The sequence below is a fragment of the Pollachius pollachius genome, assembly GCF_949987615.1.
Source record: "Pollachius pollachius genome assembly, chromosome: 10".
Classification (NCBI taxonomy): Eukaryota; Metazoa; Chordata; class Actinopteri; order Gadiformes; family Gadidae; genus Pollachius; species Pollachius pollachius.
Window position 1 is genome coordinate 9,236,560 of NC_136943.1, and position 22,257 is coordinate 9,258,816.

General features: G+C 44.2%; 3 protein-coding genes across 4 annotated transcripts; 1 reads left to right on the forward strand and 2 right to left on the reverse strand.

The window, feature by feature from the left end:
- Nucleotides 1-29: 29 nt before the first annotated feature.
- On the reverse strand, nt 30-5,328 carry rbmx (RNA binding motif protein X-linked). Its single transcript, XM_079744726.1, has 9 exons — nt 5,192-5,328; nt 4,804-4,941; nt 4,413-4,519; nt 4,166-4,334; nt 3,919-4,044; nt 2,202-2,316; nt 1,951-2,079; nt 1,493-1,584; nt 30-666 (listed from the first exon to the last, which is right to left on the reverse strand). Exons 2-9 carry the CDS (start codon nt 4,910-4,912, stop codon nt 356-358), a joined length of 1,158 nt encoding a protein of 385 aa, XP_079600852.1. The 5' UTR covers nt 4,913-4,941; nt 5,192-5,328; the 3' UTR covers nt 30-355.
- A 1,445-nt stretch (nt 5,329-6,773) lies between these two features.
- tm9sf5 (transmembrane 9 superfamily protein member 5) lies at nt 6,774-18,683 on the forward strand. 2 transcript variants are annotated; one of them, XM_079744723.1, is made up of 18 exons: nt 6,774-7,081; nt 7,554-7,621; nt 7,704-7,797; nt 7,906-8,033; nt 8,123-8,252; nt 9,049-9,176; nt 9,522-9,636; nt 9,751-9,830; nt 9,998-10,103; nt 10,364-10,411; nt 10,750-10,882; nt 12,132-12,251; nt 12,344-12,401; nt 13,484-13,643; nt 13,775-13,926; nt 14,057-14,168; nt 15,144-15,315; nt 17,718-18,683. In XM_079744723.1, the coding sequence occupies exons 1-18, from the start codon at nt 6,947-6,949 to the stop codon at nt 17,783-17,785; spliced, it is 2,007 nt and encodes a 668-aa protein (XP_079600849.1). In that variant the 5' UTR covers nt 6,774-6,946; the 3' UTR covers nt 17,786-18,683. The 2 variants fall into 2 exon arrangements, with proteins under 2 accessions (XP_079600849.1, XP_079600850.1); XM_079744724.1 differs by lacking the exon at nt 10,364-10,411.
- Nucleotides 18,684-20,574: 1,891 nt separating this feature from the next.
- gpr101 (G protein-coupled receptor 101) lies at nt 20,575-21,921 on the reverse strand (the record flags this gene model as incomplete). The annotated part of the gene is made up of 1 exon (XM_079744897.1): nt 20,575-21,921. The coding sequence occupies one exon, from the start codon at nt 21,919-21,921 to the stop codon at nt 20,575-20,577; it is 1,347 nt and encodes a 448-aa protein (XP_079601023.1).
- Nucleotides 21,922-22,257: the final 336 nt, after the last annotated feature.

A 22,257-nucleotide genomic window follows, 5' to 3' on the forward strand; every position in this document is an offset into this window, starting at 1 on the left:
TTTAAAAGAGAAATTAGCTATAAACAATGTCTGGCCAATAACTTTATTGTAGGAAAGCAACAACTAAGGGGCAAAGCAGATTTTCACAGCTCTATGTAAAAAATAAAAACATGTGACTGAACCATTACACTGGCAGCAGAAATAATATGTATATTTATAAAAAACGTTTTACACTTAACTAAAAACTAATGGTAAAAGTGGGAGGAAAGACAGTGGACAAGCTTCATACTCCACAGAATTAGACACATGGCAACGGGGTCAACTTTGTCGGCCCATTCCAAAACTTTGCTCGACAACACATGTTACTTTACAGTGAAAAAGAACGCTGTGGCATTTATTCCGATTGTCCTCGTGTTCAGTATCTGCTGCGGGCCATTCCTCTATCCACCCGAGTGCCCCCGCGGGCACCCCGGGGGGCTCCGCGACTTGAGCCGGCGTACGAGTCACGAGGAGGGTAGCCTCTCTCGACCGGGGGAGGGGGGCCTCGCTCGGGCCTTCCCATGCTGCGCTCCCCGCGGCTAGGCGGATAGGGCTCGCTGCGACTGCTCGGGTAACTGTCACGACTGCCATAGCCGTCTCGGGAACTGCTGCCATAGTCGTCATAGCGACTGCTTCCACCATAGGAGGGCGGGGGGCCCCGTGAGGGTGGGGCACTGCGAGAGTTACCTGCAGGGTCAATGGGGTCAGGTAATTGGCAAATTTTCAACTTAAAAAAAAAATACACTTCCAATTGACCACTTTTTTTTTGCCAACAGACATTATGCCGTTTTCGAAGAGTAACTATACTTCAGTTTGTTAATATTGCCCATAGTGTTGACATCATTCGGAAAACTAACTATGGGTACAATTTTACACTTTTTAAATCAGGCAACACAATTGAACAATCTTTCCAGCTTAAGGGAAGTTACATGGAAAATGAGGCCTCTTTCAGCATGCCATTGTTTTGAAGTAGACATTTGTTTTTCCTTTTTAGAACTCCATGGATCAGAACTGCAGATAAGCATGTGGTTGACAGAGTTTTCTTGACAGGTTTTTTTGGGGGAGGGATATTTACTCCTTGAGGGAGTGATTTGGAAAGCACAGACACGGAGCGGTCCACAGGACGTTCCATGGACCTTTTGAGATTCCTTTATAGATGCCCACTCCTGCAGACAGTTTTTTAACAGTTTGCCTTGATGAGTTTGACTGACTGATTTCTTCGCCGATTGTTGCTTAAAATGCAACGGAAAAAATATCAAGTGATTATCTTACAACTCAAAAAAGTTCCTACGTAGTTCAGGGAATTTTGCGCTGCCTCCAAAAGTTGTTAAGGAGGTTGGCTTTAACAACTTTCCCTTTGGACGTTACGAACGTAACAACGCGGCCTCTGTTTATTTGAGATGGGGGGGGGATATGGCGTTTTTCTCTTTTTCCTCAGGTCGCTCAAGCAGTCCTGGCTGGGGCTGGAGTCAGAGGAAGTTCCCTTTATGATACAAGTGGGGTCATGTCTTACCGTAACCATCATACGAGTCTCGGTAGGAGCCGCCACTCGGGCGCTCCATGTAGCTCCTGGGCTCTCGACCTCCGCCGTAGCCATCTCGCTCACTGCACACAAGTTAGCATCTTTAGTACCTACCTTTTTTTTTTACCTGCAAAACACTCCAAACAGCCAAAGCATCATGCCCTTATCAAAGGGATTTCGCTTTTGAATAGATCATACTATGCCGGGAATTATACAGCCATCTTAAATGGTATATTCCCGACAATGCACTACAGACGTACTTGTTGCGGAGACTATGATATCAATACAAAACAGAGGCTAGTGCATGGTCTTGAAACAAATGTATACATTTTTTTTTAACTGCAGTCTGCAAAGACGCACAATCGCTTCAAGTGTTTTTGTAGAACACACGACTCTTGTGGTGGCACCAAACCGAGGAACAGCAGAGAGGTGGTGTAATTTGAACATACTTGTATCCCCTCGACATTGAGCCATAGTCATCTCTGTTGCTGGAACTGGAGTACTCTCTGTAAGAGTAATCTCTGGGCGGGGGTGCATAGTCCCTCGAATCCCTGGAGTTGTAGTCCCTACTGGAGTAGCTGTTGAGACAGGGGTCAATATACTTTAATGGTAAGAAAAAAACAATCCACGATGCAATCCCATTGAGCAGGCAAGCTTTTAAACCATACAGTTGTAGGGTTTGGTTACTGGATTCAATTACCTGTCCTTGGAATTGTAGTGGTCATCTCTCGGCGATGGGTAGTCGTCTCTCCTGGACATGGAGTCTCTGCGGGGGGGTGGAGGCCCATAGGGATCCCGGTCACCCGACATTGGTGCTGTAACACCCAGGGCAAAAGGAAACTCTTTAGCACAGACATACAACATATGGAGTCAATATAGAGAATCTCAGGGTCTCAGGCTGCAGGGTAGGGCTGGGCGATATGGGCCAAAATGAATATCTCGATATTCTTTTACTATATCTCGATACACGATATATATCTCGATATATTTTGAATCTCCTCTAGAGCACATCATAAATGCTCGATTCAACCATGTCTGGCATATGTTACTACATGTTATAATAATTTGAGTATTCCTGAAACATAAGTCTGCATGTAGATTACATGAAACAACATATTGTTAAAACTCATTAGTGCTTTCTATTGGAAGAATTTAGAACTTGCACATAAGAAAATGAAAATCACAGCAAGTAAGATTTACCAACATAGCATTTATTCAAACCGTTAATTATTTTCGAGCAAAAACAGAGCTCAAAGCCGTTTTTTTGTTCCACATCTTCCTTTCGGTAGCCAAACCACTGCCAGACGACGGATCCTGTACTATTCTTTTTTTGAAACCAAATCCTCCGTTTCCATCATCTTTTCTCTCTCTCTCGCTGTTCTCACTCAACGGTAGGAGATGAGTGACCGGTCGCTGTTCTCACTCACCGGTCGCGTGTGTGACGTCACACACGCGCGTAGAATCCTAGAATCTCGCGGGGGGAGTGAGTGTGTTTAATGCATATGAGTCTGTGAGGCAGAGAGCCACAGGAAAGAGCGAGAGAAGGGAACACAACGAGTATGCCGGCGGCGACAAAAAGAAACATTACGTGCCAATTTGTATTCGATGTTCGCGACAGGGGCATTTTATACATCGCCTGGAGAACATCTCGCGATACATCGCATATATTCGATATATCGCCCAGCCCTACTGCAGGGCATACGCATTTGAAATAATTTGATGGAGAGTTTTTAGCGTTGCATAATGGCCTTTCAGGGGTGACCATACACAGAGCACTCAGCATGATCGGTCTGTGTACAGGTAAGTAATTCTATACATTTTACAGTCAATATTGACCCTTAAACACTACATAACATTTGTATTTACCTACCCATCTATAAAACCAATATTAATATGCGGTACCCCGTTGTGGGTTAGGGTGTTAAGAAAAAAGGAAAGGACCTTCTATCCTTTTCATAACATCATTTTTAAAAGCATGATTCCCGTGTGGATTTCTCTTTTTCCCTTTCATTTTCTGTGATATCCAGCCGAAATTGTTCTTTTGCGATTTGTTAGCTACTAGCAGATATACAACGTACACCTAACATCCGCTGGCAAAAATACCACATTGCATGCAAAATGTATTTACGTGGAGTTTTAATTTTTTCTATGCTTTCTCAATCCTGTTTGAGGGCCTCCAATACATTTTGAATGTAGAAAAAAACCCTCCAATATATACCATCCATTAGGTATTAGCCATCCTAGGTGACGAAGCACTAGTCATATGCACATACAATACCCATTCATCCGTTAGTAAATCTGTCAGAATATACGCAGTTTTACACCAGGTGATACAAGCATGCAGAAGCACTAGTTTTGTTTTAGTGTTTGATCCGTAGAAAGAAAAATAAGTTACTGTAGTATTCCCCCATACTTACACGGTGCTGACCTCTTGGGTGGAGGGCCACCGTTGCGGACTGGGGGCCCTCTCTTGAGGGGAGGGGGGCCTCTGGATGACATCCCTTTAAAGAAGGGGTCTACATTCCCTGGGTTATCATAGTAGTCTTTGGACAAACAAGAAAAACAGATGGTCATAAATTAACATGATGTACAACATATCCAAAGGGCTTTTTGCCATATTAATTTGATGAGACAACGGTGATCACATTTCATCGCTGAAAGTACCTCTGGAAGGAGGGCCCCTCATGCCACTCGGGGCTCCCCGGGAGCCTCTGGGTCCTCTAGGTGGACCCCGGCTGCGGTTGTGCATGGGTGGTGGTGGCCCACGCCTGCCCCCACTTTCAAACTGAGACTTTGTTGCCTGCTCCACCTTGATCGGCTTGCCATCGAGGGACTATCAAAAAAAAAAAGCATTCTATGACAAATTCTTTAAGACTAGAGTTTGACGTGAGGTTTTGGCAAAAGTTGTTACCTTGCCGTTCATCTCACGTGCTGCATCCTTCGCGTCGGCTGGACTTTCGAAAGTAACAAAAGCAAAACCTCTTGATTTGTTTGTTTCACGATCTTTCATCAAGAGAACTGAAATGAGAATTACAATTTGCGTATTAAATGTGCATCGAAGCCTAACGTTTGCCATTAAAGCCAGTTGGGAAAAACAATCAACGGAAGTCCTGAGCACAAAACTGCAAAGAATGATGTTTAAAGCACTAAATGCCTGGAATTGTTGAACACTATGGTTGTAACTATTACAAGTTTAAATAAAACAAGCGTGTCCATTACACGTCACAAACTGTATCAAATAAAAAATAAACGGTAGACCTAGTAAAAAGCACGAACCGAGATAAATACTTTAAACTACTAACCTTCAACAATTCTGCCATATTTGCTGAAGTACTGCTCCAAGGCCTTCTCGTTGGTCTCTGTGTTGAGACCGCCAATGAACAGTTTTCCCGGTCTGTCCGCCTCTGCCATAGTGTACCGTTAGAAAGTAGAGCCAAGGCCTGCAAAAGACATATATGCTTTCATTGTGGATGGTAAAACATGAAATTTGACATCACAACACTCAGCTATCTGAATTGTATCCATCGTCCCCCAAGCAGAGAAGCGGTCGCCTTATCTGCTAGCACTGTCCCAGTGAAATTGGTAAAATGGCGATGGTTGAATTGAAGGTAACGCTCACAAGCCATGTTATTAGAAACAAAATAGTTGCCACAAAATGACCGTATATACTAGAAAAGAGAGACGGGTTACCGTTTCAGATAATTGCATCCACTTATTCGGCAGCAAGCTTTGTCTTCTGGGCTATCTCAAATAGACACTAGTACTGGCTAGCTAAGCAAACATTTAGCGAGGAGCAAACGCGGTGAAATAGAGCTCTCCACCCCGCCTCTTTCTACTTCTTCTTCTTGGAGCGCCAGATGCTAAGGCGGACGCGATACCATCATATACTGCCCTCTATCGGCCATGGGAGACATGGAAAGATGTGTCAACACGATGATCACGGAGAACCTTACACTGCTTCGACACATATCATCAAATACAATTTTTAAGACTATGATCTCCATCCCATTAATGTATATGGAAATATAAAGCGAATTTAACAAAATTGTAATTTTGCTTTCTCTCTAACGTTTCAAATAATATGTTTTAATGGAAGGGCGTTTTATCTCATCTATATTAGGCTAATTAACACAACAAATTTTGCTTTCTTGCTGCCCAGTGGGATTTGAAAAAAAAAAGTACATCTATAATTTAGACGTTCTCATTCCATCAAATCTAATCAAATCTAATCTAATCATATTTATTCCATCCAATTCAACGCATACAAGAGAGAGAGACCACACAAAATTTGGTAATAGGTCGGTACCAGGGGCGCTTCTAGGATTGTTCCATTAGGGGGGCTTGGACCCAAATGAGATTTAACACCATCGAATGGTTTATTATGTGATAAATCCCTATCGGGGGAAATCCAGGAGGTTGATGATTCTATAGGGTTATATCTTGTACATCCATAGATGATAAAGAAGAAATGTCAGGTCGGTCCTCAGACTGACAAGACCGACTGATAAAACTCCCCAGACACTGTTTTAATTTCAATCAAATCAGGACAGCTGAAAAGACAGAAAAACCAAGGCCATCTTTTTGATTGGTTCTCATTGGGAAAAAGCATTTGGGCCAGACTGAATCCTATGCTGGAGAGCACCATGTGAGGTGGTCAATGTGTGTGAACATTGACATGGGGAGCCCTGAGTGAAAACAGGCTTTAAACAGTCTAAATCATGCTGTGAACTTTCTCATATAGATCTGGGCGTCAGCCGTCATTCTTCTTAGTGATTAAATGCAATTACTCTATTTGCATTTCAGCCTATTATTTGACAGCTGAAAAGCTGTCTAATAGGAAAGTTAAATGGTTGAGGTACTGTTAAGCGAAAAACAATGGCAGTAGGCTGCAGCCATTTTTTGGTGATTGGGAAAAATCACACTACAAATTTATTGTTTTTGATTAATAAACATGCCGCAATACCAGTGGCAATGTGTTTGTCATTACACAATTGACTCTTTTCCAGGTCGAATCCTGTCTCGGCTGTAAATAGGGAGCTAACATCAACTTCTCTTTTGATTTGGCTACCTAATAAAACATACACATTTCCCTTTGTGTCGGCTGATTTAAATTACTACACAGAATGGTTTGGACGGTTGGACGGGTAAGGTCGTGGGACGATCGTGTTTCCTGAATTTCCCGTTTGTTCTCTCCTCGACCCCCTGGAGGTAGTCCTGTAATGACGGCAGTAGGCGGGACAGCAGTGTTCATTCAGCCACCGTGACAGGCAGCTCGGCCCACCTTATCATTAACCCGAGCAGCAGCAGCGGTAGTAGCAGCGCAGTAGCGGCGGGCTAACTAGTTAGCTAACCCTTCATAGCTAGTCGACGGTCCATTATCCTGTTGTCTTGTAATAATCGCATTCTACACCGGGAGACCAGGATAACAAGCAAAACCGAGTTAAAATGAAGACTCGAACGAACTTTGGGTTGTTCCCCCTATGCGTGTTGTCTGTGTTATATTCGTGTTCAGCTTTTTATCTTCCGGGTTTAGCTCCAGTAAGTTTCTGTAAGGAGGTTAAAGAAGGGGGTGAATGCCAGGTAAAGTGATAGAACATTCTTTGATCATGCATTTGATTTACATAGGTACACATCTGTTATTTTTTGTCTATAACGCTTTAGGTAGCCATTCTTTGGGCCTGAGTTTCTTGATTCATCAAAACAAACAACAATTCATTTGCTAACATTTGCTGGTTGCAATCACTACCGCTGCCACATTGGCATAGTTAAGGCAAGTAGTAACGTTACCGTTATTACTAGCAGATTGCTATCTGACTAAGGTGCATGTACTTAATGTTACCGTAGGGAGTCTTTCTTTTACATGGCTACACGTAGCATCTATTAGTTGTAAGTAAACATAGTAGGCTACTATTTAGTAGTGCGTGTGTTGCAGTGGTAGCATAGACAGACGACACTTTATGACGCTTGTCAATGAGCTGCTGGGCGGGCACAGGTGGCTTCAAACTATTCGTGACATTCTCCACTGACTGATACAACTCTTGTTTCATTACAGACTCAGATTCAGCTGTTCGTGAATCGGTTGGATTCAGTGGAATCGGTCCTACCTTACGAATATGACGTGTACGTGGTTCTCAATGGCTATTGTGGTTTCACTAAATGTGTTCAAGGTGTTTATTTTTAATTGTTGCACATTTCTCAAAAGGTTTGACTTCTGCCAAGATGACAAGGAGAGCAGACCATCGGAGAACCTGGGGCAGGTGTTGTTTGGTGAAAGAATTGAGAGTTCCCCATACAAAGTGAGAATCATGACAAGTAAATATGTTATATGTCCTCATGGACAACGGGAGGAGATCTTAACATGTAAAGCCATTTATTTAAGGTCACATTCTTTTCTCTTTTGACAGTTCAATTTCGATGAGAAAGTTGAATGCAAGAAGGTATGCACAAAAGTGTATACAAAGGGTAACAAGGAGGATGGAGAAAAACTGGATTTCCTTAAGCGTGGAATGCAGCTGAACTACCAGCATCACTGGTAAACCAACCTGTTCACTGTGTTCCAACATTTTTACAACAATCCTATGCAAAGCAGGTTTGGCTGATGTTTATTTATTTTTATTCCAGGATTGTTGACAATATGCCTGTCACTTGGTGCTATGATGTAGAGCAGGGTCAGAAGTACTGCAATCCGGGCTTTCCAATTGGCTGCTACGTCACCCCTGAGGGCCATGGCAAGGACGCCTGCGTTATCAATGTGAGTCGGATCTGATGGACATGGAGTTGTAACCGATGAGCCACATACTGGCTCACTTTATTCTATGGGCTCTAGTGTAACCTGGAGTAGTGCACAGGGAGAACATTGTCTGTCTACTTGATTAGCAAAAATTAACTTTTGTGTTTTCTTAAACTTTTAGGCCTACTGTAAACCCATGCTCATTGTTCAAAAGTCAATTTATAGTGTAGACTAATACACTAACACGATTTACAATTGAAGCTCTGCATCTGTCCCATAATTGAGATTGACGATATAACCATGTTCATTATAATTTGCACTTGATAAGAGTACATAGTAGTATCAAAATGTGTGTTCATGAGGTAATGTTATCGCTATTCAAAGGTTTCATTGTAGGCAATGATGATTGAAGTGGTGGTTAGTTGGCAGTAGTCCCAAATTTCTTGTAAGGTAAATTGACATAAGACGACTAAACTAAGATATATAAATATAAAGATGCATGCAACTTGAATTCAGATGTTATTTTAAAGTATCTTTTAAGTCTATCTTGAGGCGTCCGAATAATACAGGAGGTTGTGGTGGGATATAGCATTTAGAAAGGTTGGAGGATTGGTCGCAGTGGCTAGGATAGAGCTTCCCCTTGGTATATCAATCGGTTTTGACCACAGCTTGCTGTCAATAATTGTGCTTCGAGTTACAGTTGACGTAAAAATACCTAAATTGAATTATTGTCTTTTTGCTCTATATTGTGGTATTGAAGCGATGTGGACCTACGAATGACCATTTTCAGTTTAAAAATACCTTATTCTTTCTCCAGGCCGACTTCAATAGAAAAAACAGCTTCTATATGTTCAACCATGTGGACATTAAGATCACTTACCACAATGGAGGGGAAGAAGGATGGAAAGGTGCAAGGCTGGTGGCTGCTACTATGGAGCCCAGGAGGTATGTATATGTGGCCTGGTCAACAGGCCACAATTGTCATTATAAAGCACTGGTTACTGGAATGATGTGGAAAATGTGATGTGAATCTCGGACGCATTTGCGATCCATCCTGCTGAAATTATGAAACCATGGATGCCTTTGCCAATGAATTTCAGATACACAGTCAACTAATCTCACGATTAGCATTCTTTTTGTTTTTTACCATGCAATCCCCCTACGCTGATGGACACAACCAATGTAGAATCTATTATTATTGACTAAAAGTTGCCTCAACATGTTTATTCATTGATTCTGGCGCCTGGTCGTGTTGCTGTAATGTTTTTTGTTGTGTTCGTCGCTGGACAGTATCAAACACGAAGACGAGAATAAACTGGCCTGTGACGGGACAGTGCCTATGGACGTTTTCGGAGTATTTGATTCTGACCTGAAGATAACATACACCTACTCGGTTAGCTTTGAGGTAGGATTTCACAACATTTGTGTGTGTGTTATTCTGTGCATCTGTCTGTCGGTGCCATTGGTGCCTAACCTGGATCAATAGCCTTTAGTGACATGTAAATGTTGTGTTTCACAGGCGAGCAACACCATCAAATGGGCCTCCCGATGGGATTACATTCTGGTGTCCATGCCCCACACCAACATCCAGTGGTTCAGGTATGGTGACATACTACATTTGGGATTTTGTGCGTGGATTCATAGGTTGAACAGTTGCTACTTACTGTACGTCTGCATTTAGAATATGTGTGCCTGTGTGTTTTCTTTGATTTGTTTGTTTTTTTACCTGTTTGCTGATGCTGTGGTGTGACCGATGTGTTTTCCAGTATCATGAACTCGCTAGTCATTGTCCTCTTCCTGTCTGGCATGGTTGCCATGATCATGCTGAGAACCCTGCATAAGGACATAGCGAGATACAACCAGGTGGACCAGGTAAAGATAGACGCCATTTCGGGGCTTCTTCCTCTTTTCCCTGCCTCTAATAATGCTATGTGGCTAACAGGAAGGGCTAGGAGCAACTGAAATGGAATAGGTTGCAAACAAAATACAGACACATGTTTGCTTGTGCCAAAAGATAAAATAATATATCTCTAAAATAATATCCCTCAAAAAAATTTGAAGCATTAATTTGTCTTAAGTGTACACCAGTATGAGAATACATAGCTATTAAAAAATTGTATGACGTTCCACAGGACTTAATTAAGGTTCCGACACCAACAGGAAAAGTCCAAATAAACTACGTAAGACTATTTACTCTGATCCATGTGTATATAAGGTGGTGAAATCAGGCCTTCTGATAGGGAAAAGCGGGAGGGATCTAGTTATTTTTTCTATAAATTATATTCCCCCTGTGCTGCTTTTGGCACAGGAGCTTATGGGCTAAATGGTGGGTAAACCTCTCCTTCAAACACCTCCATTTATAATGTTCTACTTACCTAATTATTACTCACCTGATTGCCAATATTGGCCTCTTCACTCCGATACTAACGGGGTACTGGCTGTTCCGCTACATAAAACGTCAGAGAACCCTGCAGTGCTTCACTTTATCGTCTCTCTGTTGTCCCCCCCCGCCTCTCAGGAAGATGCTCAGGAGGAGTCTGGCTGGAAGCAGGTGCACGGCGACGTCTTCCGGCCCCCCAGGAAGGGCATGCTGCTGTCCGTCTTCCTTGGACAGGGCACCCAGATCTTCATCATGACCTTCATCACACTCTGTGAGCATCCTCTTTCTGCTTTTTTCGTTTGTTAGATGGTTGGTTGTAGAGCAATAGAGTACTAAAGGGTGAAGTCCGTTTCCATAGCAACCGATTTCCGGTTCTACACAAACCAAATGAATGAGGAGAAATCCTATGCCACACAAACGTTTTATAGAAAAGGAACGATTTTTTTGCAAATTGATTTGCGAGTTTGCTTTACCAATGATGTAAGTAATATTGAGATTGAGCCAACTTACCGTTACATTATAAACTTAATCTTTCATGGTAGAGCAAACTTTTCCTTTTAATACCCCAGGGGAATACATGAACGCCTCGACATGTTTCGATTGGTAGTGATTTTCACCTCTTGAAATTGATTTATTTTCATTTTGAAAGAAACAACACATGGAAGCAATGGAAAACGCCATCTCTCGTTCCGTTGTTTAGAACTGAAAATCTGGTGGACAGGACAACGTGACGTTTTCACTTTAGCACTCTATTGCTTTGAAGGCAATGCGCACTAAACGCTATGGCAAATTAAGCGCTAAGCCCTTAATTTGCCAATCCAATGACCTTTCCAATGAAGTTGTTGCAGTAGGTAAAGAACGGCGCCTGAGCTGAGTTTTACCGTACCGACTTTATTGCTACTTCTGTTTTAATTCATTCAATTGCTCATCCTGTCTGGGCTGCTGTTTCTTCTTTAAGAAAAATGCATCCAATAGGGCAAATGCTTTGCAATAGTTACCTAAACGACTTCTACCCATCTGCCAACGTTCCGTTGCGTAAATGGGTTTCATTTTCCCATGGCCCTCCCGTTCTAGCCACTGTGTTGTCATGGCGACGCACACAAGTTGAACATTGAACATTTGAATGGCATAAACTTTTATGTTGCCCCTTGAAGTTGATTAACATTGTGTTAACACAATATTTACCCCATCAATTTGAATAGTATATGCAAAATACCTTTAGTTTCTCTGTATTTATCAATTAAATTATGTGCTGCAGTTGGTGAAAACGTTTTGTGTTTTCAGTTTTATAGTTTGGTTGGCAGCAATATTCAATATATATACCTCCACTATCTCTCTGCCCCCTTTCTCTCTGCCTGATGTATGGATTTTTGAGACGTAGAATAAGCGGTGGGACTTGCGTGACGTTCAAAGAACCTTAATCTGTCTTCATTGGCATTGCTGACTGAACCCCTCATTCACCGTGTGGTTCAATGCTGGACCTCAGTGACGGGTGTGTGTCTGTCTGCCTCTCTCTCTAGTCCTGGCCTGCCTGGGCTTCCTCAGCCCGGCCAACCGCGGAGCTCTGATGACGTGCGCCGTGGTTCTCTGGGTCCTCCTCGGCACACCGGCCGGCTACGTATCCTCACGCCTCTACAAAAGTACGGGCCACACACTGACACCCCCCCCCCCCCCCTCCTATTGAGCTAGCACGTTTATTTTTTTCACCGATCGTTGCTGTTTGCTTCCTCAGCGTTCGGGGGGGAGAAGTGGAAGACCAACGTCCTCTTGACGGCCCTGCTCTGCCCGGGGTAGGTCGAGTGTCCTTCTCTTGTTTCATCGCACGCATATTGGTTGGATATTAGTGTCTCAAATTAGACCTTTTTGGAATATTTTCTGTAGATCGAAGAGCCGCTCATATCCTGTTCAACGGTTTGGTTCCCTTTTCTTTGCGTTGTTTTTGTTTCCAGCCATCATGATCCTGGAGGCTGGGATCTGTAATCTGAATGGGCAGACTCAAGAGACAAGGGATCGACCAATATGGATTTTTTTAGGACCAATACCGATTTTTTTTTTTCATCAGCCTTAGCCGATACCCTATACACCGATACCGATTTTCTTGAGCCGATATTTGGAGCCGATACTACCCTGGAAATCCGGAGTTCTCCCACGAGAGCACAATTTGAATTTGCTCAGCGAGTCACTCTGGGAACAAGCAATATACTTGTGTATATTCTGGGCCTCCCCTGGCCCAGAACATTAATCAATCACATTGATGTATCAATAAAGGCAGGCCAAAAGTGTTGCTGTTTTACCGACCGTCTTATCTATTGGTTAGCTCCACTGGTCTGGATGCGTCACCCCTTGTATTCTTCAGATATTTTCAAATGCATGCTTGGTGCCGCCCCTCGAGTTGGGCCGTTTTCCTTTGCCAGACCCTACAGCTTTCTAGATGTGGGTCTGGATTTCCAGGCTAAGCCTCCCTCAATTTACATCATAAAAATGACACAATGATAACAAATGTTACAATGTCTCAATTAAAAAAAATGAACATTTATTGAAAAATCGACCGATACACGTAAAAAACGCAAATATCGGCCAATTATATTGGCCGGCCGATATATCGGTCGATCACTACAAGACACTGGTTTCTAGCTCCTCGAGATTCTCTAATCTTCATATCCGTCTTTTTACACTGTCATTTCCTTGTTGCCTGTCATTCAATGCCATCGTCATTGTTAGCTAAAGGGGTGGTGCTCAACCACCACTCCAGTTAAAAGTTAATGTTTGACCAAATGAAGGTCATGGTTTGAATAGTCGGCTTTTGTTTACTTGAATGACTCTTCCCTCTCCTACTCTACCCCTCCGCTCTCGTCTCTCTCACGTGTCCCAGGATCATCTTCGCAGACTTCTTCCTGATGAACCTGATCCTGTGGGTGGAGGGCTCCTCCGCAGCCATCCCCTTCGGCACCCTCGTCGCCATTTTGGCTCTGTGGTTCGGGATCTCCGTGCCCCTCACCTTTCTGGGCGCCTACTTTGGCTTCAAGAAACCTGTGAGTTTAGCGGTCATTTCAGAGTGGATTATTATAATATTATAATTATAAATATTACAACTATTATGTATTTATTTTGTGATGCTTTTGGATTAACCTTCCCGGACGATTCTTGCCATCCAATCATCTAGGCCATCGAGCAGCCCGTTCGAACAAATCAGATTCCCCGGCAGATCCCAGAGCAGTCGTTCTTCACCAAGCCCATCCCGGGTATCGTCATGGGCGGCATCCTGCCCTTCGGCTGCATCTTCATCCAGCTGTTCTTCATCCTCAACAGCATTTGGTACGAATGTGTCCGGAAGTCACTTCCGGTGGCTTTAACTTCCCAAAGCCGTAACACATACTCAATGATGCTATGCATTTTCCTCAGTGTGTGTGTGTGTGTGTGTGTGTGTGTGTGTCTTGTCTTTCAGGTCCCACCAGATGTACTACATGTTTGGCTTCTTGTTCCTGGTGTTCATTATCCTGCTAATCACCTGCTCTGAGGCGACGGTCCTGCTCTGCTACTTCCACCTCTGTGCTGAGGTGAGGGGATTACCGGGGTGTTTCCCGTGGTTATGTGTGGTGCCAAGGGCAGATGAGACTCTATTTTGAGAAGAAGCAGTCTTCCTTTCGTGGAGGAAGTGGTGAACCTGGTAGCTATGGTGAAGTTGTATCGGTAGGCCATAAGAGCAGGTTTTCCGGAGGTTTACTTTGGAGTCTGTGGTTGATGGCTGGTTCAAGCAGCCTCAAATGACCCTGCCTCACCGGACTCATGAGAATGTGGCTGGGTGCGGCTGCATATATTTTGTGCATTGAACAATCAATGTATACAGGTTAAACAAGGCATTATCGCACACTCAATATCCTACGTGGCCTGTTCTATCCTTTGTTGAATTGTGGCCATTGCATTCAATCTAAATGGTCTGACCATATGGGTTGCACCATAAGTTGTTCATCATGCCGAATGGTGCATGTATACAAAGTTTAATGCATACTTTCCTTGTGGAAATGTCAGCTTGTTGAGAATGTTGAACTTCAAGTGCTTACTATGGCACCACTTAACAACCCATTGCTCATTTTACGAGTTCTACAAGCCTGACAATTTGTACAGCTTTTGAGCATACTGTTATTGGGATATAACACGAATAACACGAATACAATAGGGCTCCTACAGATTTCGTAGGACCTCTTAAAAGTGTCTATGGTGATTGGGTGCTGGCCGGTGAAACAGATGGATTAATGAATTATAAGTGGAAAGGTGCACACCAAACATGTAGATGACTGCTAATTTAGTGACTTCACAATCACGCATCGATACAATCACAAGCATTCACATAATCAGACATAGTCATATTCACGAGGTGATTAAGAAGCAGTGCCGGGCCACCTTGTTCATTTCACATGCACATCTATCATCCTTAACATCCACCAAAATGAAGAAAAAATATATCGATGCAAGCCTAATGTTTGGTCCATTTTTATTCATAATTAAAGTCTTAAATGTTTTCTTATTTCCAGGACTACCACTGGTGGTGGCGATCGTTCCTGACAAGTGGCTTCACGGCCGTCTACCTGTTCATCTACGCCATCCATTACTTCTTCTCCAAGCTACAGATAGTGGGCGCGGCCAGCACCATCCTCTACTTCGGTTACACCACCATCATGGTGCTGATCTTCTTCCTGTTCACAGGTGAGTCAAATGGTTTTTTGTTGTTTTGGTGAGGGATTGCAGGCTTTGGTGGAGGCTTGACAATGGCTGTGTGGCCTGTGTTCTGGATGTGTGCCAATGGCGTTGTGTGTGTGTGTGTGTGTGTGTGTGTGTGTGTGTGTGTGTTGGGGGGGGCGGGTCATTTCAATAGGGCAGGATCTCTATCCTGTTGTATCAAGTAGTGCTTACGGGAAGCACTGCTCTACTGTTTGCTTCGTTCTCTGCTGAGAAAGGGAGAGAGGAAGAACAAGAAACAAGGACCAAATGGATTTACACTTTGGTCACATCTTGCGCAGTAAAAGAATCCAGTTTCAAATTACATTTTCAAGGCCCCTACCATTTAGCCCCACCCAGAGAAATCCCAACCTTATTTTTCTCATTCATACCCCTTTATGTCTCTAGGGCTTGTAGAGGCGTCAGCCAAAAGGCATGTTATCCTAACAAAGAATCTGAAAGACTGTGATTCTGGAAGAATCACAGCTCTTCGTATTTCAACACGATTTTTGCCTCAAATTTACAATTTTCCCGATCCGGTCCATGGCATCGATATCGGGCCGATATTGGCCCATTACGCTGGATCGGTTATCGGAGGGGAGAAAGAAATATGATCCGATCCGCGTAGCGTGTCGCGTGATGACAACAGTAGTCGCCCATTAGGCGCATGAGAGCTACCGCATGAGAGCTACCTGTTGAACAGCAATGACAGTAGTGTGGCTGTATTTCAACCTTAAAGAATAAAGAGTTAAACATCACGTGGTCAAGTCCGATGCTCCAGCCACGGCTAGAGTGGATCACGGCTGTTGTGATAGCCACAAGCTTGGCGACCCAAAAGCTTACCATTTCGGACGTTGCGGACATCCAATTGATTAAAATAAATTGGAAATATGTTTATTATAAATCGGGCGTTTGTGTGTGTGGATCCCAATTTATATGGCCAGTGGCTAGCTGCTTCTTACAAATCCAATGTACTTACGGTAGAAGCTAAATGCTAACGTAAACAATCTTTTTCACGTCATGATATCTACACAAACGATATGCCATATGAAAGAGACTCCAAGGAGTCCAACTGTACAAGCCTTGTAATTTTTTGAGCTTATCTCGATTAACTAGATGTGAAAGAATAACGTCAATAACACTAATATGGACATATTAATTCATTTATATATATATCCATCGCCCATGATGTTACTACATCGCCCTCCATGTGACCATGTGAGCTAAGGCATGGCGTGTTGAGGTTGAATATTGCTGAAAAGGACTAATGGACATCGCAGAGTCCTCGGTAAACCTTTCCCCAGCAAATAACTGCTGTTGCCTCTTGTTTAGTGGCAACATCCTTCCCTCTCTGCTGACCCTACCACACAGATAGACCGTAGATTGAATAGGGGAAGGAGGATGACACACACACATACACATATACACACACACACACACATGACTGCATCATGTTACAATTGTGACAGAAGGTGAGTGGAGTTAGGCCACAAAATTATACAAGCTGCGATGTCATTGGATGTTGGGAGGAGAAATGTTCAGGTCTGTGGCTGTCAGGGGGCTAGATACGACGGCCTATTGGTCCATCATCACAGCAGGGGGCTGACGTTATTGTAACCAACGAGCATCAAGCTTTAGCGAAGAGATTTCATGTATTAAATCCAAGTCTATACTGCCAGCTTGGATCGTGATAATAATCCAAATCCGGCTCGTTCTTATTATTATGAATATGAACTCTCCTGATGATCTTTCTCACCGTCTCACCTCAACCCTGCTTTGATCAGACAGTAAGACACTAAGTCTGTGCTCAGAACACATGAAACCTGTTGAACAGCCACTGGGAAAGCTGGGCTAATTAAAATGTTACCTGTCTCCTGGAGAGCGAAGTTGTACGTTCCATGTGTTCCACCGTGACATAATGGAACGGGAAGGGTTCAGGCCTCCCATCGCTGTCTCCTGGCGTGTTGGCAGCCGCTAAAGGGAGATCCGGCAGGCTATCGGATGTACAGAGACCGCCTGCTGCTGTTTCCACGGTAGCATGGCTTGTTATGAGGTTTGACACTCGGCTTATTGGTGGCAACTTCGACGGTACCTCAACGTCCACACTTGATTCTTTCACTTTAGGTACAGGCGTTTTGATTCAATTAATTCTGGTCCCTACACACACGCCTCTCTGGAGCTCAATGCTGCAATGCACCAAAGAAGAAGAGAAGGCAGGATGTTTTGCGTTGTGTTTTTCTGAGTTGGGTCAGTGTCACCGGCTGGGACAGAAGTTTTGTCTTTATAGTCCTTTTTCTTACTTTAGTTTTAGGTTTAGTGATGTCTTCTTTCATTCCAAGACAGTCTCCTTCAACCCTCACCACTTTCCTCCTCCTCCTTCCTCGCCCCAGGCACCATCGGCTTCTTCTCCAGTTTCTGGTTTGTGAATAAGATCTACAGTGTGGTCAAGGTGGACTGAAGGGCTGGGTGAGGCGGACCTGTTTCACCGCAGCCCCAGGCCCCTTCAGCATCGGCTTCTCAAGAGGAATTTATGTGAAAAGACTCAAAAGAAAATTGCTTATCTCTGTAACAACGGCAAGGGCAAAACAAGAAATCCTTCTTTCTTTTTTTGTTGAATGTGCTCCTATTTTTTGGGTTTCATATTATTTTTTTGCTGTTGAGCGGTTTTGCCTCCTTGAACATAAAGGTGACTTCCAAAGATCTGGCTGTTGTTGTTAATATTAATAATTTTGGATGTAAGAGTACACTAATAGGCCTCAAGAAATCAAAGTTCACAACTGTGTTCCGTCCCAATTTCTTGGTCTACTTTTTATATTATCATTAGTCTTTTGATCTCTACTGCTGTATTGACATAAAATGCGTTGGTATATCTATGTTTTTATGTATGAATGTGTGTATATGTATATATATAGTATATACATGCCTTTTCAAATGCATGTATATAGTATAGTATAGTGATACAAAGTCATTTCTTCTGTTTTTGTGGAAGGTGAAGGGCATATACAGACATGACTATAAACAGCTTATTATTGTGGTAATTTCATAAATGAACTCTCTCTATAACCATGTTCACTCTACATTGTTTTTCCATTCCTGCCTTTTTATTTAAAATGAATGTTTTATTGTAGGAGGTTAGTGTGACTTCTTGGGGACCATGGATCGTTTGTCAAGGGGTTCATCGCAATAGAGATTGAAGAATAATGAAGTACACGACACAGCGATGTTCGCGAACGCTTTGCTGAGTTACAATTCCCTGAAATGCAGATTCTTCTTCCGTTAATAGCAGTGTGGACTGTGTGGGTTTGGCACTCCCTGCTGGTAACATTTTTACAAATGATAAATACTTATTTGGAAAAGTATGCTTTGGTTTATTTCTTTGACACGGTTTGAGCTGGTGATCTGGAGGTTATAAAGGTAAGACAACACTATTCACCAAATGAGTTTTACACAGCTGGGGATCAGTCAAGTGGATAAGGTAGAAAGACGTATCTTACATTTTACACATTTGATCAATTTAATGAGTTCTATACAGACAACTGTGAAAGAAAATACAATTATAGAACTAACCCAGATATACTATAAAAGCACTTCCGAAATCCTTTATGTACAGTACATAAGCAATACATCTATCCATGCGTTTATGGTGATGTAAGGCTTGTTTGATTTATTAAACAACTTGGTCCTTATCAAATATTTTTTTCTTTTCTCCAAAGAAAACCACATGCCTTCGTTGTAGACATTTGTCAATGTAACTTTTTTCTTCTGTGTTAATTTCATATGAGCTTTTCTTAAAATATTCAGTGCTTTAGAAAGCCTTTTTAAAAGCTTTTTTTAGTGGACCAAAGAATAATAAATTAAAATGTTATATATATATATATGTTCCATGTCTATGGCTCATTCTGAATCTTGCAGAAATGCCATCTTTCTTTGCTTTTTGCGCCCCAAAGTGCAGTTTTTTCTTTTCCTTCATTTTTCAATCCCTCTCTACCTTAACAGACTTTCAATCAGGGTACAGCACTTTGCTCTAATCAAAAGATAAGGCGACCACGCCTTCTACCACTTCAGTTCAATAGATTGCCTTTTTCTCAATGGGCCTTGAGGTAATGGTATGTACTATACATTAGAAATCAGTCAGTTATATACGTGAGTGTACACAAGAACACTATAAAAACTCTGGTTTGATGCAAAATAGAAAACAGGTATGAGGTATATTTGCCATGTGTCTTCAAAGGGATTCATTATGTCATGGAAATCTATTTGTTTAAAGAAAAACATCCAACTGCATGCAGATTTCACAAATGACTAGTTGGACTTGTGTGGTTTCATTCTTTTCTGTTTCTTTTAGCGTAATTTTCAATGCACTTGTGGTCCTTGTCAGAGTATTCTTTTGAAGGCGGGCATTCTTCTTACGGTTGACAATGGCGTTATCACAGATGAGGCACATCTTACACCTCCAATGAGTTTGAGAATGACTAAGGCAAATTTCTATAATTTCTTGTTTGCTCAGATAGATGTTTTCCACCTTGAAATTTGTTTGGGTAAAAAAAGCAAAAAACTACCTCAAAAACAAACAAGAATGGATGAAATGAACACGGCAGTGTGACTGACACATTTCAGAATATGCTTAAAAACATGGCCACTCAACATTTGAACATTAATACCCTGAGTTTTTATGCTTCACAAGTTTGCTTGCTTTCACTGACACAAAGAGAGATGATATCTGAGATTCAGAAGTGACAAGGCAGATGTCATCTCTGAACCTTGGCAGGCGAGTGAGTGATTATCAAATCATAGCAGACGATAATCCCAGAAAATCTCTACTTTAGCAGAAAGGCCCATATTTACAGCAAAATCTTTTCACAACGTAAACGTGAGCCTGGATTTCAACAACACTGCAACATATAAAGGTAACAGACCTATGCATGGCTGGTTCAATCGATAACGATTACGACTGCATCTATATGAAAATATACAAAACATTGATTTAAATAGAGAATTGTCATGAGGACACACATTGGCCCACACAAATGATATACATAACACATCAACCACGACAAATTGAACAGCAGATCCATTGAGACGAGCTCTTTCATGTTCCGTTTTTTTTTTTCTCTCACAATCGCCTCAATAGCAGAGCCAACTAAAAGTGTACAAACAAAACGAAAGAAAACAACATGACACGTGTATCCTGATGGTTGGGAGTGCGAGTCCTGGCCAACCTCCCCATCCTAGCTGCAGGTCGTAGCTTCAGACGTTCCCCACAGGGACCTCCCTCTCCGGGCTCAGGCTGACGGAGGTGGTCTCCTTGCGGCTGTCCCTCGACCTCCTGTCCAAGGTAGGGGAGGAGGAGGTGGTCACCTCCTCCCACGTGTGCAGGGGGAAGACGCGTTTGGCCAGGCCGGGGACCAGGCTCCCCTGGGGGCCGGAGCGCGCGTCGCCGGCCGTCCGGCAGCTCTCCATGGCGGAGATCTGGTTGGGGGGCCCCTGCTTGCACAGGGGGCCGCACAGCAGGGCCAGGAACTCCTTCCTAACGCTGCGGTGCATGTAGCCGTAGATGTACGGGTGGAGGCAGCACTGCACGAAGAACAGCACCAGCGCCAGCGAGGACAGCCAGGGGGGCACGGCGGCCCCCGAGCGCGAGGACACGGTGTTGAGCACGCTGTAGGGGCCCATGCTCACGATGTACGACGCCATGATCACAAACACCACCCGCGCCGCCTTGCAGTGGTAGTGGAAGCGTCTGTGCCGCACCCGCACCTGGTACCCAGGGGGCGGCGGCGGCGGCGGCGCGGGCGGTGGCGGGGGTGGCGCCGCGTCCGACCCGGGCCCCTGGACCGGCGGCGGGGCGGTCTCCTGCTGCTGGGGGCTCTGGGAGTGGCTCTGGACGGGGTGCACCAGGGCGTTCTGCCGGCGCGCCGCCCGGAACACCATCCAGTAGCAGCCTAGCATGATGAGCACGGGCAGCCAGAAGGAGAAGACGCACACGGCCAGCGAGTAGGAGAGGCTGGACGACCAGATGACGGAGCACACGTTGTGGCGGCGGTCGAAGTCGATGGCCCCCCAGCCATAGAGCGGCGGCGTGCTCTGGATGAGGCTCACCACCCAGGTGGCCGCAATCAGGTTGGTGCCCAGGTGCGGCGTCATGCGGGTGGGGTAGGACAGTGGGTGGATGATGGCCAGGTAGCGGTCCACCGACACCACGATGATGGTGTTGACGCCCGCGAAGGCAAACAGGTGCATGAGCACCACCAGCCCCTGGCAGAGCCTGGCGTCCAGGGGCCACATGCCCGGCAGGGTGGCGGCGATGGCGAAGGGCATGACCAGCACGGTCTGGAGCAGGTCGGCCAGCAGCAGGTTGAGGACGAAGCGGTTGGCCACGTGCAGCAGCTGGGGCTTCCTCTGGAAGACCAGCAGCACCACCACGTTGCCGAACAGCGACAGACACACGATCGCCGAGATCAGCACCATCTTCACCACACTGTTCACCACGGACAGCCAGACCGGGCCCCCCCCGCCGACCCCGGGCAGGGCCGGGTCCCAGGGCCCGGGGGAGGAGTTGTAGCTGCTCACGCCGGGGGGCTGGGGGCTGGTCATGGTTGGTCCGACAGGGGGCCTGTGGGGTGCATGCGAGGCACCTGGGGGGGGGGGGGGGGGGGGGGGGTGTCAGTTGGGTCTCATCTTGTGGGTAAAGAAACACGGGTCAGATGGGACGGTTTTCGATTATTTAAATATATTCAACTCATAAGCCCCATAGGTGTTCACAAGCAGATAATTAACAACATCCTACATTGGGAAGCACTCTACCGTGTAGCCTGATGCATTCAGCGATCAAGCAATGGGCATAAATGGCATACTGTTATTCAACGTGCGATGACACTCGTATGTGCACACGTGAATGTTGTGTATTCACGTTGAATTCATAATCATTGA

Bases quoted from the DNA above. Each gene is read 5' to 3' on its own strand.
- rbmx (XM_079744726.1), bottom strand. From the start codon at position 4,912: ATGGCAGAGGCGGACAGACCGGGAAAACTGTTCATTGGCGGTCTCAAC. The intron at 4,045-4,165 runs GTACTTTCAGCG...GTTTGTCCAAAG, and splicing joins GAGGGGCCCTCCTTCCAGAG to ACTACTATGATAACCCAGGG. The intron at 2,317-3,918 runs GTAAGTATGGGG...TGGGTGTTACAG, and splicing joins ACCCAAGAGGTCAGCACCGT to CACCAATGTCGGGTGACCGG.
- tm9sf5 (XM_079744723.1), top strand. From the start codon at position 6,947: ATGAAGACTCGAACGAACTTTGGGTTGTTCCCCCTATGCGTGTTGTCT. The intron at 7,622-7,703 runs GTACGTGGTTCT...ATTTCTCAAAAG, and splicing joins CTACCTTACGAATATGACGT to GTTTGACTTCTGCCAAGATG. The intron at 12,402-13,483 runs GTAGGTCGAGTG...CACGTGTCCCAG, and splicing joins ACGGCCCTGCTCTGCCCGGG to GATCATCTTCGCAGACTTCT.